The 17,039-nt window shown below is 47.7% G+C and overlaps 1 protein-coding gene and 1 long non-coding RNA gene across 3 annotated transcripts in view; both read left to right on the top strand.

Annotated features, from left to right (window-relative positions):
• Positions 1–5,239: 5,239 nt before the first annotated feature.
• LOC124659014 (S-formylglutathione hydrolase) overlaps positions 5,240–17,039 on the top strand; it is an 85,441-nt gene continuing 73,641 nt past the window's right edge. Inside the window, exons 1-7 of one of the 2 annotated variants that reach the window (XM_047196983.1) lie at positions 5,240–5,451; positions 5,532–5,649; positions 7,551–7,598; positions 8,731–8,927; positions 9,086–9,184; positions 9,281–9,346; positions 10,453–10,807. In XM_047196983.1, coding sequence (XP_047052939.1) covers positions 5,290–5,451; positions 5,532–5,649; positions 7,551–7,598; positions 8,731–8,927; positions 9,086–9,184; positions 9,281–9,346; positions 10,453–10,635 — 873 coding nt within the window. In that variant the 5' untranslated portion in view covers positions 5,240–5,289 and the 3' untranslated portion in view covers positions 10,636–10,807. Of the gene's footprint in view, positions 5,452–5,531; positions 5,650–7,550; positions 7,599–8,730; positions 8,928–9,085; positions 9,185–9,280; positions 9,347–10,452; positions 10,808–17,039 lie in introns of those variants that run through there. The other variant, XM_047196984.1, reaches the window with a different exon arrangement.
• Positions 13,821–15,726, top strand: LOC124659015. The gene is made up of 2 exons (XR_006989415.1): positions 13,821–13,938; positions 14,421–15,726. It is a non-coding gene; the product is annotated as an uncharacterized LOC124659015 (long non-coding RNA).

Genomic DNA, 17,039 nt, shown 5'->3' with positions numbered 1-17,039 from the left:
ATCCAAGAATAGAAAGAATTTTGGTTCATAGAGGATGACATGCGGGACCCATGATCCTGCATCGTAAACGGCTCGATCGGAGAACGTTGAACGAGATGGCGCGATCGAGAAAAAAAACAATGCCGGAGAGGCTGCCATCCGGGCCCTACATCCCTCGGCGGTGCGGATTTGCGTTGACTCGGCCGGCGAACCCGAGATTTCGAGATGCACCACGTCCGGGCCACCATACGCGACGTTTTGGCCGCTTTCGTCGGGCTAGGTGGCCTCAAAAACGAGAAAAAAAAAGTTTTGACATGCACCACGGAGGGACCAAAAATCGTCGGCCATGGTACACCAGCAACCACGGCGCGACTTCAACTTCGTCGGCCATGGCAACTTTTCTTGTAGTGGAAGTCGTTCAGTGTAACGTTGGTCTTGATCAAGTCTGCGCTAGAGCGTCCCAAACGCCGTAGCATGGAATATGGCATTATATTGACTGCCGCTCCCGTGTCAACCAACATTCTGCCGACAGGCTGCCCATTGATATAACCTTTTAGGTACGGGGCCTTCATGTGTTTGTAGCCCTTCTCTCGTGGCTTTTCAAAGATGACTCGGCCGTGGACCGCGATCAAACCTGTGCTATCGGCACTTCTTCAATTCCTGGCGGACGGAACTCCGACGGGAGTATGAACACCTTGTTTGTGCCAGCCGATGCACTCGCATCGGCTTTTACTTGCTTTGGGCGCCACACTTTCTTCTGTGGACGACTCTCCTCGTCCAAAGTTTGCTGAATCTTCACGGCCAGATCGGGCCGCGCTTTCCTCAACGTGTGCAGGTATTGCGCCTCGGCTTGCTCCAAGCTACGTAGCCGCTGAACCCTAAGCTTTTGGGAGTGGCCGAGTCCATCAGGACACCACCTTGGCCGGTGATATCTGTCCTCTTCTTCATCTTCTGACTCCTCAAAGTCTTCATCTTGAGATGACTCAGCTCGCTTGTTCTGTGGTGGGAGAGGCCCTAGACGCTTGAAAACTGAAACTTCTCCTGCGTCCTTCTTACGCCGTTTACACTCGGGCGGTTGTCGATTGTGGGCAATCGACTCATTCCTGTGTCCCAGCAGTGCTTAAAGAAAGGACAGTCCCAGTGTCTATCCATGTCTTCCTGCTCCCTTGAACTCCCCTTAGCGCGGTGCTCATATCCTTTGTCGTCTCTATCATATCGACGACGTCTTCCATTGTCTACGTCAGACCGATGATGCCTCTCGTCATTTCTATCGTACTGCCGACGTCGGTCATACTGATACTCATATTTGTTAAGGAGATGCGTGGAGAGTGGTCGTTCATATCGCACGCTTCTCACTTGTTCCTCGGTGAGGTACCGTCTGTCATCATATCAGGGCCGGTCGCGTGGGTCGGCCTCCTCTTTTTCCTTGCCGCGGGAGTGACTGCTTTCTTCTTTATCTTTGCCATGGGGCGTACAGGCCCTGCCATGTTAACATCGAACGAGAAATCTAGCCGACGCCTCGCGGAGTGATTGGGTTCCACCATGTTGACGCCAGGAAACGGCTGTGTGTCCACTTTCATGGCGAACTGCCCAAAGAGCAATCGGCCTTGTTCTATCGCCGCTTGGATCTGCTGACGAAACCCCTTGCAGTCATTGGTGGTATGGGTGAACGAGTGATGCCACTTGCAGTACGGCCTCCCGTTCATTTCTTGCGCCGTGGGGGTTTTATGGCCTTCGGGTAAGTTCAGCTGTTTTTCCTTAAGCAATAGATCAAATATCTGCTCAGCTTTGCTCACATCGAAGTCAAACCCTTTTGCAGGCCCTTGTGGTTTCACCCACTTGCAGGACACGGGAATTGCCCCCCGAGCCCATTCAGCTACGGCCACCTCCAGGTCTTCTGCAGAATTTTCAGCTTCTTCCATCTCGACCAGGCCTACCGGACGCTTGAACTTGTCTTGGTACAATTCGGGGTGCCGCTGCTCATACAATGTGAGTTTCGGACCATGTGCGACGGTGGAACTGTACTCTACGTGGAAAGCCAGATCCTTGATCGGCGTTGCGAGGCCCAATGCTGCCAGATCGACTGCTTCTTTTTCAGTTAAACGAACCGAATAACATCGGTTCCTAACAGTTCTGAAACGTTGAATATATTCTGACACCGTTTCTCCCCGCTTCTGCCGCACCTACGTTAGATCGGCAATACCAGCTTCGGTAGCTTCTGAGTGATATTGCACATGAAACTGCTCCTCCAGTTGCTTCCACGTCCGGACTGAGTTTGGTGGCAACGAGGTGTACCACCCAAAGGCTGATCCCGTGAGAGATTGTGCAAAAAACCTTACACGTAAGGGATCTGATGCTGAAATCATGCCCAGCTGTGCCAAATATCGGCTTACGTGCTCTATTGAGCTAGACCCTTCTGCTCCATTGAATTTTGAGAATTCAGGGAGCCGATACTTGGGTGGCAGGGGGATCAAGTCATACTCGTCCGGGTATGGCTTGGAATAGCCGATTGTTTTCCTCTTCGGCAGGATGCCGAACTGATCTCTCAAGATGGTGCTGATTTGTTCCATGGTATTAGCTGTAGGGACCGAGCTCTCATGACTCGTTCCGGTGGCATATTTAGCTAGCCACGCCTGTTTATCGGCGTCTGCTCCAGAAACCCCTGCTGGTGCAATCTGGTTCGTGCGCGCCAAAGTATTGCAGTCCGGCACGTATGTGCACACGTATCCATGTGGGATCTCCTTAGGCGGCTCATACAAGAATTGGCAATCGCCAGGATCGCCTCCATCCTTGTGGACGACGTACGCCGGTGAACCCTGTGGCTGCGGGGCCGCAAGCGCGAATGGTAACGGCGGTTTGATTTGGAACGGTATCTCTCCCTGGTGAGTCCCTAGGGTAGGTCCTGACGGAGAATACTGATGCTTCATGATTCCTGCACCACACGAACCGCAACGCGCTCGAAAGCGTTCACCAAGCTCTCAGAATGGCGGTGTAGAGAATGAGCCACCATGTAATTAAGTTCCTGGCGCAGAACTCTGGTGCGTTCCTCTGAAGGGGTAGACAGGTCCACTTCATCAAGAACACCTTCAGGGGAGAACCCCTTCCACCTTATGCCATGTGAACGGGTCCTCATGAAGGAGCCGATGAGATCGGCCTCCAAGATAGCTTTCATCTCATCATATTTCTTCTTTTGCTCTTCGGAGCGGATCGGCGTACGTGAGCGGGTTCGCCCACCACCTCATCGGCGGCTTTTGACATGGTTGCCTGCGGATGTCGACGTAGTTGTTGGCCTGGAGTGTCCCACCGGGCGTGCCGAGAATGTGTTGCCTACCAAAACCCACCGGCGAGCGGCGACGGGCAACACCGTAGGCGGGAGGCTCCCAGGACTGCGGTGGATCCTGGTCCCTCGGGCAACGGCCCGCAATGCCCTGGCACACGTCCTGGCGTTTGCGAGGGCGTGCCACCTGACCTATACCTGGTCAGGAAGGTGATGGATTGCTTCGACTAGTTTCCTGCATGGCAAACACGTAAACATTAAATACGAGCCCCGATCGGCTCTTAGGTTGCCCTGTGGATCGGCTCGAAGAGCCGATTGCCCCATGGTTCATGTTAGATTTACAAAGACATGGGGATCCTGCTTTATCGATATCAAGCTAAACTAATCTACGATAGTCTAGGGTTTTCACCGCATAACCGGAACATCCTACGCGTAGTTGAGCCTAGCGAGATACGTAAGATGATGGAAAACCAGCCCTAAAGAGGCCTAAAAACCAACATGAAGTTGATCCCGGAACAATCCCTCTAGGGCTTAATAAACCACACCTTACGCACCACCGGATCGTTCAACCCGTTTATAAGGCCTAACCATGCGGATATCAAACCAATCCTTGAAGAACAAGGAACAACTATAACAGATTAGATCTACTAAATAAAGAACAAGCAAGATGCTGCCCTTACACCTAAGATAGGTGTAAGGGCAGCTAGATATCGAGGAGTAGCGTAGCTAAGCCAGTACATCGTTAAAGCATCGACGTCAGCCCCAAAACATCTAAGATAAGGGTGTTGCTCGCCGTCAAAAAGGCTTCAGCACGAGCAACACCAATAACGAATAAACGGATCTCGCCTAGATCGTAAGATGCGATCTAGGCGACATGTTGCTTACCGGGAGAAACCCTCGAAACAAGGGGTGGCGATGCGCCTAGATTGATTTGTTGTGAACGTGATCGTCCTCCTTCTCAATAACCCTAGATACATATTTATAGTCCGTGGACTTTCTATCTTAGGAATAATCCTAGCTGCGTACGACTAAAGTCTATCTCTTAATTCTAAATCTACCATAATATACAGATACACGGGCAATCTAGCCCAAGTTCTCGCACAAGGCCGTGTCAGAGACACTTCGTTCGCATGTCCTTTAAGCCCTTCTTCGATCACGGCCCATCTTCAGACTTGGTTAAATTCTGGTGATAACACCAACATGCAAAAACTGAGAGATGAGACATATGTCCCTTGAGGGGTCATCCTCCGTGCTGCCCACCTTTACAGTACACGAGAAAACCTTAAATTGATAGATGAGACATCAGTCCCAATCGAACGACAATAAGAGCCCCTAAAACTTCAGAACTATGCTTATCTAAAGTAGCCTCTAACCTTGTAGAAATGCACTTTTCAACCCAGATGCATATGGTCCATTTATCCAAAAAATGAATTTTAAAATATAAAATATTTAAAAAAATGGAGATTTTTTTAGCCCGTATATCTCCACATTTTATGTCATCGCTTATAGTTTCATAGTAAAATGATATTTTTTGTGGCATGTGCAAATTTTTTTTCCTTGAAGCCTTATTTTAGTATCGATTCTTTTTATATTTTTTTGCACAAGCCACATAACAATTCACTTTTGCCCGAAACGACTTCATGAACACACATGATGTTGAGATGTATGCTTAACATTTGTTTTAATTTTTTTAATATTTTTAAATATGTTTAAAATATATTTTAAATAAAGGGAGCATATGCACCCATAATCAAAAGCACCATATCCCTAAGCTTTACTCTAACATGCAACCCTCGAGAAATAGGAGAAAAAAGATAACTAGACATATTCGGCCTCTCTAGCATCTGCAGATTTGGGCCTTACGCGTAGGAGCGGCGCAAACGGGCCCAAAGAGGCGATCATAGCATTTGGATATCCTATAAAAAAAAGCATTTGGATATTGGCATCGCCTCTTCTAGAATCTACACGCTCCGTCGCTCCCAGTCCAGTCTCCCCCACCACTCCCTCTCCTCCCCACCTCGCCGGCGATCGCGATGGCGGCGACCGCTCCCCCGCCCGCGGCGGCGCTGGAGCAGCTGAGCAAGACCAAGATGTTCGGCGGCCACAACCTCCGCTTCCGCCACCACAGCGCCACGCTCGGCTGCCCCATGACCTTCTCCCTCTTCCTCCCCGCCGCCCCGGCGTCCAAGCTCCCAGTAACTGCCCTAACCCGCTCGCCCACGGACCATTATCCCCCGCCATCGGAATCTGATATCTCCTTTCCGTTTTGGCGCAGGTGCTGTACTGGCTCTCGGGTCTCACCTGCACCGACGAGAACTTCATCATCAAGTCCGGCGCCCAGCGCGCCGCCGCGGCCCACGGCGTCGCCCTCGTCGCCCCTGACACGTCCCCGCGTATGTCGAGCCCAAGCCCCTCTCTAGTCGCGTTCAATTTCTAGGGTTTATACCTGCCCGTCCCTCTGCGGAATTGTTTGTGGAGTATTGGATTATGTTGTGGGACTGTGGACGAAAAGCAGTTAGGTTAAAACAAAATTTGGTGAAAATTTTGGTGGTTTTGAGCAATTTAGATTTGGGAATCGGGATGCCTCTACCAGTGTTATTTTAGGACGTACCCATATATGCCTGCAGATGTCACGGGGTCACGACCAATGTAATGCACTGCCTTGCCTACTTGGTTGTCAAATTGATGTGAGAAAATTCAGGAGAAGTATGAGCGGCATGAATTATGCATGTCGAGTTTCAACAGAAAATGATCATTGATGACTCATTTGCGCATCAGGTGGAGTTATCCATTCTGCTTCTTTGGTAGGCTTGACACTTCAACGTTTAACTGGTTCAAGGATTATGTTTTGTGAATGGGTACGGTGCTCATTTCTAAACATTGTGCTGGGCAGGGACTGTCGAGGGCCTAACTCTAATCGCTAATGTGGTAATTACATCGTGTCAGTGGTGGGAGTACACAGATCTTCTTATACTTTGCTGGCTATATGTTTGATAATTATGTCTGGTGTGTTTGATGAACACCGAGACTTCAAGGCAACGTGAAATCGTAGATGCTAAAACTGGTGCGAGACTAGTAAGTTGCACAATTTGGTCTGTTGCACCTATGCACCCGTAAGGCCGTAAATCATCTTGATCCATTTGTTGCCGGGTTGGACATGGTGATACTCATGAGTATCACCCCAGTCATATAATAAGACTTTGGCCAAATAATAATGTGTTGCTTGGTAATCGGGGTGATTTCCATGTCCATTTGCTAGCACCGCACTTAAATTTGACTGTTCGAAATTACCCCTGTTTAATGGTTGTGTCATTCCATTTTGTGCATCTGTCGATTATTGTATCCAAAATTGTTTGCTGCAGTGGGTGATACTTGCCACAGGTCTCCATGTAGGGATCACTTTTCTGCTGAGTGTCTGATAGGTACTGAGTAGAAGTGTTGACTGACCCCAAATTCCCAATTTCCCATTTGAGGAGTAGGTCAGTTTCCATGCTGTTTAGTATACATTTTTACCCTTTTATGACGAAAGACTTTTCGTGGTTTCTACCAATTTGGACATGTCAAAAAGTGTCCATTGTCATGTTGCTACCCGGTAGCTTAGTAGGTTTAGCAAGCCTCCCGCATGAGTAATCTAAATTCTAATCCTCCACAATGGTGCTGCTGGTGTACGGAGCTGAAGGAACAAGATAACCATAAGAATTTTAGTATCTTTCTGACACATAGTAACTTTACATTTTACACGTTTGGTTTGGATTGTTAGGGGCTAGAAGACGTTTAAGTTTATAACCAAACGAGGCCAACAGAACACATTCTACCTCTTGTCTAGAGCATGTATAAAATTTATTTTATATTTCATTTTATTCGACCTAGTTGAGCAATTAGATAGATCTGTCCAGCATGAAGGCTGGTAGACGTCATAATCAAACAAGGCCAACAAAACCGAACCTGCTTCTTGTCTGGGCATGTATAAACTGTATTTTACACTTCATTTTTTTCTACCTAGTTGAGCAATAAGATAGATCTGTTCAGTCTAAAGATGGCGCAGAGTTGAGTCTGAATAACTTTAGCATTCTCGTTTGATGAACGACTGCCGTCTTCCTGATATTCTTGCGACAAATAAAGTGTTTTGTTTTCTGTAGCTACCAAACAACTTGTCTTGAGTTCAATGTGATCTCATCTCTGTTGCTTCTTATTACCTTTCTATTGTTGAGAACACGTTATAGGATTCTTGGACCTTATTTAAACACTTAAACCTTTTCCTTTTCTCATCATTCATCTCCTTTGTTTCATGCAGGTGGACTAAATGTAGAAGGAGAGGCAGATAGTTGGGATTTTGGTGTTGGTAAGGACTAGAACTAAGATAATCTTGCTTGACATTTGCAATTTATACGATAGGTGACTCATCAACTTCCATGAGAGTATAACTTACTGCATGACATCCCATGCCATAAATGGAATATTAATGCATCCTTCATAGAATCCCTTGAAAATATTTCAGTAGCTGTACTGTTTTCTGTTTTTGTTTTAAGTTTTTGTTGCTTTGTTGATATTGTGTTGGATATGGAGCAAATATTTATAATTTTGTCATTTTTTCTTAAAAACATATGCACATAAATACACTAACATGTTCTTTAATAGATGAAACCTCTTGTGGAGTTGCTAAGAAAATAAATATTTAATCAACACATTGAACTAGGAATATCCTTTTCATTTTGACATTGCTGTATCTCTATGTGGTCAAAGCTCAGTCAGAAGGTAGTCAGATTGTCCTAGCGGTAACACACTTTGTCTCAGCCATCAGCATGCCACCAACCCATATGTTTAACTAATTAACTAATTATGCCAAACACAGCAGATACATATCCTGTACCCAGTGCTGAGAGCTCCCGCACTGTGCGAGGTCTGGGGAAGGTGTTAGTGGCAAGCCTTACCCTCACAAAGTGCAATGTGAGGAGACCGCGACTCGAACCTGGGACCTCTTGGTCACAGGCGGTGAGGCTCTACCGCTGCACCAGGCCCGCCCTTCGCAGATACATATCCTGTGGTTTAGATTTTTCCATATGAAAGTGGGATCTGATAACATGGTTGCCCTTTGGCCTTTGTCAACCTGTTAAGGCACAAACATCATGCACTATTCAGCAAATCGATTTGACAACTAGGGAAAAAGAAATATTATGTGGCCATTAACTCTTTCATCTGCTACCAACGTTTTACCGTTAAGATTCTATAATTGAATACCCCTTATTCTTGGATCAAAATAAGATTTATGTTCATGAGTTCATGTTATGGATGCCCTGGTTTTCTTTTCTCTTGCCCTGGTTTTCTTTTCTCCATCAGAGAGTCCAGATTGTTTACATTTGTCAAGTTCTTGTAAGCAAGCACCACTTGAAGCATTGTGTCATGTTGATAAGTTTATGTGTCTGTGCATGTGGCTAGAGGTGCCTAACATTCCTGTCTTGACTATTCATGAGTAGGTGCTGGATTTTATTTGAATGCCACAAACGAGAAGTGGAAAAATTGGCGCATGTATGACTATGTTGTGAAGGAGCTGCCAGAAGTTCTAAGTGGTAACTTTGAACAGCTTAACACGTCATGTGCATCAATTTTTGGTCACTCTATGGGAGGACATGGTGCACTGACTATTTACTTGAAGAACACTGACAAATACAAGGTACTATTTATTAAAACCTCAGTTATCTGGAAATCTCCGTGTAAGAACCTTTTTTCAATAAGGAAACTTGTAGGTGTCGACTTCATATACAATTTGTATTCTCTTATTATTATTTTTATCAAATCTCACTTGGCATTATTAATTTATCTTATATGCAGTCGGTGTCTGCATTTGCTCCAATTGCTAACCCAATAAACTGCCCTTGGGGTCAGAAAGCATTCTCAAATTATTTGGGCTCAGCTAAATCAGAATGGGAGGTAAGTCTTCTCTGGGATCATCTCCCTCCCTCTCCCCATCCATTCTCAAACCAGGCATGTTAAATATATATACTTAATAGTGTGTGCTTGTTGCAGGAATATGATGCAACCTGCTTGATTAAAAAGTCCAATGGAGTTTCAACTTCTATCCTGATTGACCAGGTATAAATGTGTACTGCAACTATGAAATGTACACTGTCCAATTCCTGCTTTCTGGCTACTTCGTGACGATCGTGTTGTTTTATCCCATGTTGTCAGAACATTTAGCATGTTAAGTTGCATGTTTCGATCCGAGTGTAGTGACTACCGAGCAACTAGTCATCTCCACGGGCATGTAGGGTGGTTGGAAAATGTGGCTTCAATTTACAAGTGAGCATCAAACTAGGATCAGGCATTTGTGGCAGCATGTAGTCATCCTCCTGGATAATATGCAGCTGATCGGTTAGTTATAAATTGAGCTACAGAACAATTTTAAATGAGTTGGTGTCTGAAAGGCATGAAGCCATTTTGATTGTTATGCATTCTTTTGTTAGTCTTCTACTCTGGATATGCTATCCTAAAGTGATAGTCTTTACTTTCTAGTTCGGTTAGCATTGGTAAAAGTCTGTTGCACATTCAGTAAGAGCCTGTCAAGGCCATGTCATGGCAATTCTTTATGAGACAATGCTTGTTGAAGTTCCATCGGTGTAGCATCCCTTTTCTGTCAGTGAGTGAGTTAGTTTCTGAAAGACATGAAGCCATTTTGATTTCTATGCCTGCTGCACATGGTGGATTCAGTAATTTTGGTAGTCTTCTACACTGGATATGCTTTTATATGATTGCCCATTAAGTGACAGTATGTACTGTCTAGATTGGTTAGCATTGGTAGGAGTCTGTCGCATGTTCAGTAAGAGTCTATCAAGGTCATGTCACGGTGTTTCTGTATCAGACATGCTTGTAGAAGTTCCATCAGTGTAGCATCCATTTCCTCTCGTGTTATGATTGCACATGGTCAACTCAACTGCCCAGAGCTGATGGTTGGCAGTTCAACACAACTACATTAAGGAATTGAATCAATTGATTGTACATATCATGATAGTTTTGATAGTTCTGCATTATCTGTATGATTTGACATTTTACAGTATGCTGCTATTTGCAAAGTTGTTTACACTGCCAAACACTGTCACATCGGTCTTTGTTAGTCCGCCCCTCCAAAAATTATAGTGTAAATAAACGGTTACTGCAAAACCACTTATCTGTTTCTTTTTTTGCCTTGCTAATTTGAATAGGGGGAGGATGACAAGTTCCTGGCCGAGCAGCTGCTGGCTGGCAACTTCGAGGCGGCGTGCAAGGCCGCGGGAGTTCCTCTGATCCTCCGCATGCAGCCTGGATACGACCATTCCTTCTTCTTCATCGCCACGTTCATCGATGATCACATCGCCCACCATGCTCAGTTTCTCAAGAGCGCGTGACTGTCCAGTCACCTGTAGTGATGCAGTCAAGAGAGTTGCGTAGTCATGGTGTCGCTCCGACCTGTCAGCATACCAACTGTACCATCGTGTGTCTGTGTAAACGTGGTCTTTGCTCGCTTTGTGGTGAACCTTGTGTCCAGCTGCGAATAATATGGAGGACATGGTATCGTCACGGTGTTGCTCGGCTCCGACCTGTTATAGCATCTGTAGGATTATTGGCGCCGATGCAAACCATTTCTGGAGGAATGGGTGATTGGGTCTTTGGCCAAGAGTGCTGTTCCACACACATGATGCTCAGGTATGCCCTCTCCCCATTATTGTAGCGGTGCAATATATCGACCCATTCCTGTGCGTACAGCGAGTAGGATCTGGTCGCGAATATTTTACCCCATGTGGGGAAGTGCGAGCCACTTGTAATTTTTTGCTGGGAACGCCGATTCGTGCTTAGAAAAAACGCGAGAGATCAGTTGGAATATGTTTTCTCTTTGTGCGAGAGAGATCTCCAGTCAGGTACTGGATGGATGGCAATTATCATGACCGCACGGTGCAATTAGCGATCTCTCTCACAAAACCTTCGTCGCTCCCTCAGATCGTAGCCACGAGTCCATAACAACTTCTGGTGATAGCTGAGCCTGAATTTTTTTAGTTTGAAAACCCTGTTGTATCCCAGGGTTGATTAATCGAACCAACGATTCGCTGCCGCTCTGAAGCCCAAGATTAGAGCATCTCCAGTCACGTCCCCAAAACCGATTCGGGGCCGGATAAAAAAACGCTTCCAGCCGCGTCCCCTAAAGCATTTTTTTGTCCGGCGCGGCCCGATACGGTGTCCGGCACCCGAGCCCGTCCCCGCTCCACAGGGGACGCACCGAGCACGCCGGACACAACCAAAAGCGAGGTGAAGCAACGCGGGACCGACCCGTCAGAGGCACAGGGAAAATTCGTCTCCCACTCCCGCCAAATCGCGCCCCTCCTGCCACATCGCGCCTATCCCGCCGCGCATTTCTGGCCTCCCAACACAATTCCCACCGCCGATTCATTTCTCCTATCCCGCCGATTCGTTTCTCCCTCCCGTCGTCCACCAGCCGCCGCTACCCTCTCCCCATTCCATGGCGCCGCCGACAGCCCTCAAAAAGATGGTCAAGAAAGCGGCCAAGAAGCCGCCGGGCAATGAGACGAAAGGGGCGAAAGCGCCCTTCGCGAAGCCGCGGAAGGCGCCGGCTCCGAAGAAGAAGCCAGAAGGATGGATCGATGATCAATGGCATCAAGATTGTCTGCGCCGGAAGATGGCGACGGCGGAGCGAAAAGGACAGAGGGCGGCGCAGCTGGAGAAGAAGGCTCTGGCGGAGCGCCAGCACCAGCACATAATGGCCGGGTGTATCGCCGCCACCAACGCGAGCCCATGGAGTATGTCCGTGTCGGCGTACGTTCTGGGAGTGATCTCTCCGTCGACATCCGCCTTCTACAACGACGGCCCCTCCGCCACTCCCGGGTGCGTGACGCCTAACTTATCGCCCCACTACCAGGATGCGCTGCCGCATGGCGGCTTCAACCCCAACAACCTCTTCTACTCGCCGGCGTATGAGCAAGCGCCTCAGCACGAGCCAGGACCCGGTTCGGACGGCGCCCCGTTCACTGGCCGCAGGGGGCCGCTAGAATTCGACGGCGCCGGTGCTGAGGAGGAGGAGGACGCGGGTGAGGAGGAGGATGAGGAAGAGGAGGGGGTGGAGGACGACGACGACGGTGACGAGGAAGAAGAGGGCGGCGAGGAAGAGGACGGGGAGGGTGCCGGTGAGGATGATCTCGTGGAGGTAGACGCGGACGGCGTGAGGACGACGAAGAAGAAGAAGACGTTGGGCACACGAGGCCGCAAGTGGATGGTTTTGGAGGATATATGTCTGTGCGAGTCGTGGGCAACGGTGAGCCATGATTCCATCATTGGCCTGTAATATGATTGCGCGCCCAGTACTTTGATCACCGCTAATTTGATTCGGTGAAAACGATCTCTTTTGAATGCAAACTATTTGAATTTCTGATTGGGGGCGGTGTTTGGGGACGCGGCTGGGGAGCGACGTCCCCCAAAGGTGGCACGAACAAAACATGTCCCTAAACACTTAATCCGACGTGGTTTGGGATTATTCGGGGAACGGTTTGAGGGACGCGACCGAAGATACTATTACAAAGATGCTGAAATAAACAACTCCGGGACACTGCGCCGCTCCAGAGGCAAGGCGTCAATGGCACCAATTTCGTCGCAAGCGGCAGAGACCCGGCCGCGTGCGGTGCGCTGGTGACCGACCACCGACCCCTTGTCCCGGCGTGGCAGGCATCATAATTTACCCCTGCGCCATCCCAGGCCATTTATTACGCATCCCCAGATCGCATCTGAGCCCTTCCCGGTTAACCCCGTACAAAGCTACAGTAGCCAGCTGACTCGTGGGTCCCACCCATGGAGAGGGCCACAAGGCAGCTCCCGTGCGCGAGAGCTTGGTCGGTCGCGCCCGTTGGCGAGCCCTCCGCTCCGGGGTTTATTTCTACCGCCGCTTCGAGAGTGGGAGAGAGCCAGCTATAGCCATTGAGGGATAGAGAGAGGAGTGGAGTAGATCTAGCGGCGGGGCTCCGGCCCAGGGCCGGAGGCTAGAGCTCGGCCTGGGCCGGCCGACCACCGGCGGTGTGTACGTGCGGCGGCCTGAAGAGGCGCGCGCAGGGAGAGGCGCCGGATCTCGCACGGCAAGGATCTGCTCGCCGGGAGGTATAAATCGCTTCTGCTGTTCTAGTAGATAATTTCGTCTGTTCCAAGTAAACGTTGCATGCCAGGGTTACCACTTTCTTCTATTCTGTTAGCCGGCTGGGGTGTGCATCTTAACTGCAGATTGTTGCTCACCCACCGTAGATCTGTGCATGTTTTTCTTTCGAGCTGGTAGATCTGTACGTGTTTTTCTTTTGAGCTGGTAGATCTGGAGTGTTGATTTGGTACAGTAAGCCAGATTGCTAGGATGTCTCAAGTGTGCTTGCTTGGTTAGATTTACAGTGTTCCTGGTTCTACAACAGAACCTCGATTCCTATGATTTCATCATCTGTTGCTTAGACCGCATGATTCAGTAAACTGTTTTCTTCCATTTTTTGAATATAACATTCCATGTATGCTGATTGGGTTGCCAACTCATTTTCATATGCTTATTAGGTACATGGGAGGAGACGAAGAACTTCTACAGAGCTGTCACCATCCGTCTTTGGTTGGACTGAATATTGTCACTGGTTTGGCAATGGAGTTCTCTTGCATGGCAAGGATGTGACCAACTAGAGGTATAAAGTGTTCCTCCTCTTCTAGAAACTTCATTTTTGTCCAAGTAATCCTTGCATGTGAAGTTGCCACCGTATTTTGTTCTGTTCGGCTGGCGTCTGCATACATCTTAAATGCTGCTGTTGGTCATCCAGTATAGATCTATATTGACTGGCTTAAATACTGCTGTTCTGTTTGGCTGGTATAGATTTAGAGGTTTGTTGTCTATGTAACTTGCTAATGATCAATATTGGCATTCCTTTACTACTAACAAACATATTAGATGCATGTTGATTGGTTTGCCAACTAACCAGTGCAAAAGTTGCACAAACAATGTGCTAGCCACTGTTTTCTGGCTATATATATTACTGTTTTTGATCTTTAGTCTACTTGTTTCCTTGATAACTCATGATTCAGTACTCTACTTCTCTTTATAAATAAACATTTGATGCAATTTTTTTATTGAGTTGTCAACTAACGGTCACAAATAATTTCATATGCATAGGTACCGCTGTCCTCTGTTGGATTCAATATTGCCACTGTTTTTTTCTCTCTAGGCAAGGATATACTAGATCAAGCATCATATCATGTACACCATAAGCTTAATGTCTACTGGTTGGATCATGCTTCTGTTTATGAGCTCATTGAAGTAACCATCTCCTAGCTTAAGTGGTCCAATTTTTTGATTTTATGATACACAAAACCTTCAGCTATCCATTTCCGTATCAGCTGGTCTCTCTTAATTTTGTAATCCTCTGGAAATATGCTTAGATATAATAAATGATGTGAAGGTAGGTCATAGAACAACAACAAACACCATCTTTAGCCTCAAGAAAGTTGGGTTAGGCTAGAGATACAGCACAACAGGGCCACACACTCACAATATGATAAGTGCTATATATCTAGTAAAGGAGGTTATTGGCTTGTGGGTTATGTCCGAGTGGCAATCTAGAAGCCAATCCTCTTTTACTAGTAGTTTTGATTCACCTTCTCATCTCTAGGGTTAGTTATTATGGCTAACTATGTTTTGAGAAGATTATAAGATTAGGCAAGGTCACTTGATCCCGAAGTGGATAGCTGAATGTTTTGTTTATCATTAAAAACAAGATATTAGACTATTTGAGCTAGGAAAAGGTTACTCAATGAGCTCCTAATCAGAAGTATGATTCAACCAATAGACATTAATGTTGATGATGAAGGCTTGAAAAAATCATATTGTGTATGTGGTATGGTGATTGATCCAACATGTTCTTTGCCAAGTGAAGAAAATTTTGTGGTGAAATTGCATGGCAATGAGCAAAGAGTGGTCCAATCCAATCTGAAGATTCAAAGGTTATCCATTCAAAAGAGCATGGCAGTTATGACTAAACAGCAGCAGCTACCATATCACACTGGTTTCCTGCAGTTTCATATGTGCTATGCCTATCCAGTTCTGGTTATGTGCCTATCCAGTTCTGGTTATGTGGACGTGGGAGTGCTAGCTGTGCTGGAATTTGCATATTGTGCTGCATTGCTTCCATCTTGAGTTTCTGACTAATCAAGACGTGGTGATTAAAGAACAACCCATTTGCCTTGTGATTTGATTTGTCTTCCATCTGCAACTACATGAAGCTCTTGCCGTGACCTTGTATCTTCTGCAATCTGCTAAAACAGAACTATAAGTTTCTTCATGTTGTTAGGCAGTGTGAATCATGATGTACTCCTGGCTGGTTTGCTGGCTTTGTTTTCTTGCTAGCAGCTTTCCGAGTCTGTATACCCTGTGCAATGAAATTATTGACTTCCAATCTACAATCTTGCACAGCTTTTCCTTCTGTGGTGATTGATTTTTGTCATGTCTGTTTTCCTTTCATTGCCATGTATCCTGTCACATTTGCATAAACAGTTAATCGGTCTTGGCCTTGAGCTGATGCAACAATTTCTATAGCTTACGTGATGAGCAGTACATTATGTGCCAATGTCATTCCTGTATTCTTATATTGCCCTCTCATTGCCTTTTCCTGATTGGTATTAATTACTTGGTAGCCACGTATGTATTTAGAGCATCTCCACCGGTAGCCCCAAATAGGCGCTGGCAGGGCGCCGACACCTCCGGTTGGGGGCGTCGGCACTGCATCCTCTATTGTGGATGCTGCTACCACACCGGTGTTCCCAAAACAACAACCCTGATAGATCTTCAAATTTAAAATAATATTTAAAAACCGAAATTCATACGAAATTTATACAAAAGTAGCTTGAATTTAACTTAATACTGATCTACTGGCTGTCGGTTGGGGCGCTCGACAGCCTTGCTCGTTGTTTTTCGCCATTGCTGTCTGGCGTCGTATCTGGCGGTTGAGCATGGCGGCCTGCATCGTAGGGGCTTGCCGGCGGCGCTGATCTTCCAGCCTTTCCCGACAAGCTTCGATCTCGAAGCGTCTCGCCTGTTGGCGGGCGAATGCCTCGTAGTGGCGATGAGCGTTGAGCTCTGCGAGCTTCTGTCGCTCTGACTCCATGAGGCGCCGTCCCGGCTCCTCCGTGGCCGCTCGCTGGCGCGAGATCTTGAGGGCGTGCTCGAGGTTCGCGTCGTTGACGAACTCGCGCTCCTCCTCCTTCAACCGCTTGTATCGCTGCGCGTTCAGCGACGCGAGGATCGCCGCCTGCTCCGAGCCGGCGGGGCCTGCGGCGGCTCGCCCGACTGCGCTGCCTCTTCCACCGCCTCTGCTTCCGCGTCTGCGTCGTAGGCCTCGTGCCACGCCGCGAACCGTGGGTCCTCGTTATCGTCGGATCTGTACTCCGTGTCGGCCTCCGGCTCCGGCTCCTGGTGCGGTGGTGGTGGAGGCAGCGCGCGGCCGTTGAGGCCAAGCATCGAGTAGGTGGTCTTCAGACGGCGCGGAATTTTGATAAGCGCTGATGGAGATGAGAATGGAGCGGCGGTGGTGGAGAGGAGAGAATGGAGCGGTGGTGGTGGATGGCATATGAACTATATAACGGTAGCAACTACCCACATTTACGGCGACTCGACGCCGTGTGGCCAGTCGCTGCCCTCGTGGACGCCTCGGTTTCCGTGCAGGAGGCCATTAAACACCGACGTCCCGCGTCACGGCCGATGCGAACCGCCGCATCCTCTCGCTGATAAGGCGCCTCC

This window comes from Lolium rigidum, chromosome 6 (genome assembly GCF_022539505.1).
Source record: "Lolium rigidum isolate FL_2022 chromosome 6, APGP_CSIRO_Lrig_0.1, whole genome shotgun sequence".
Taxonomy (NCBI): domain Eukaryota; kingdom Viridiplantae; phylum Streptophyta; class Magnoliopsida; order Poales; family Poaceae; genus Lolium; species Lolium rigidum.
The sequence above is the reverse complement of the archived record's forward strand: the minus strand, read 5'-3'. Positions and strand labels throughout refer to the sequence as shown.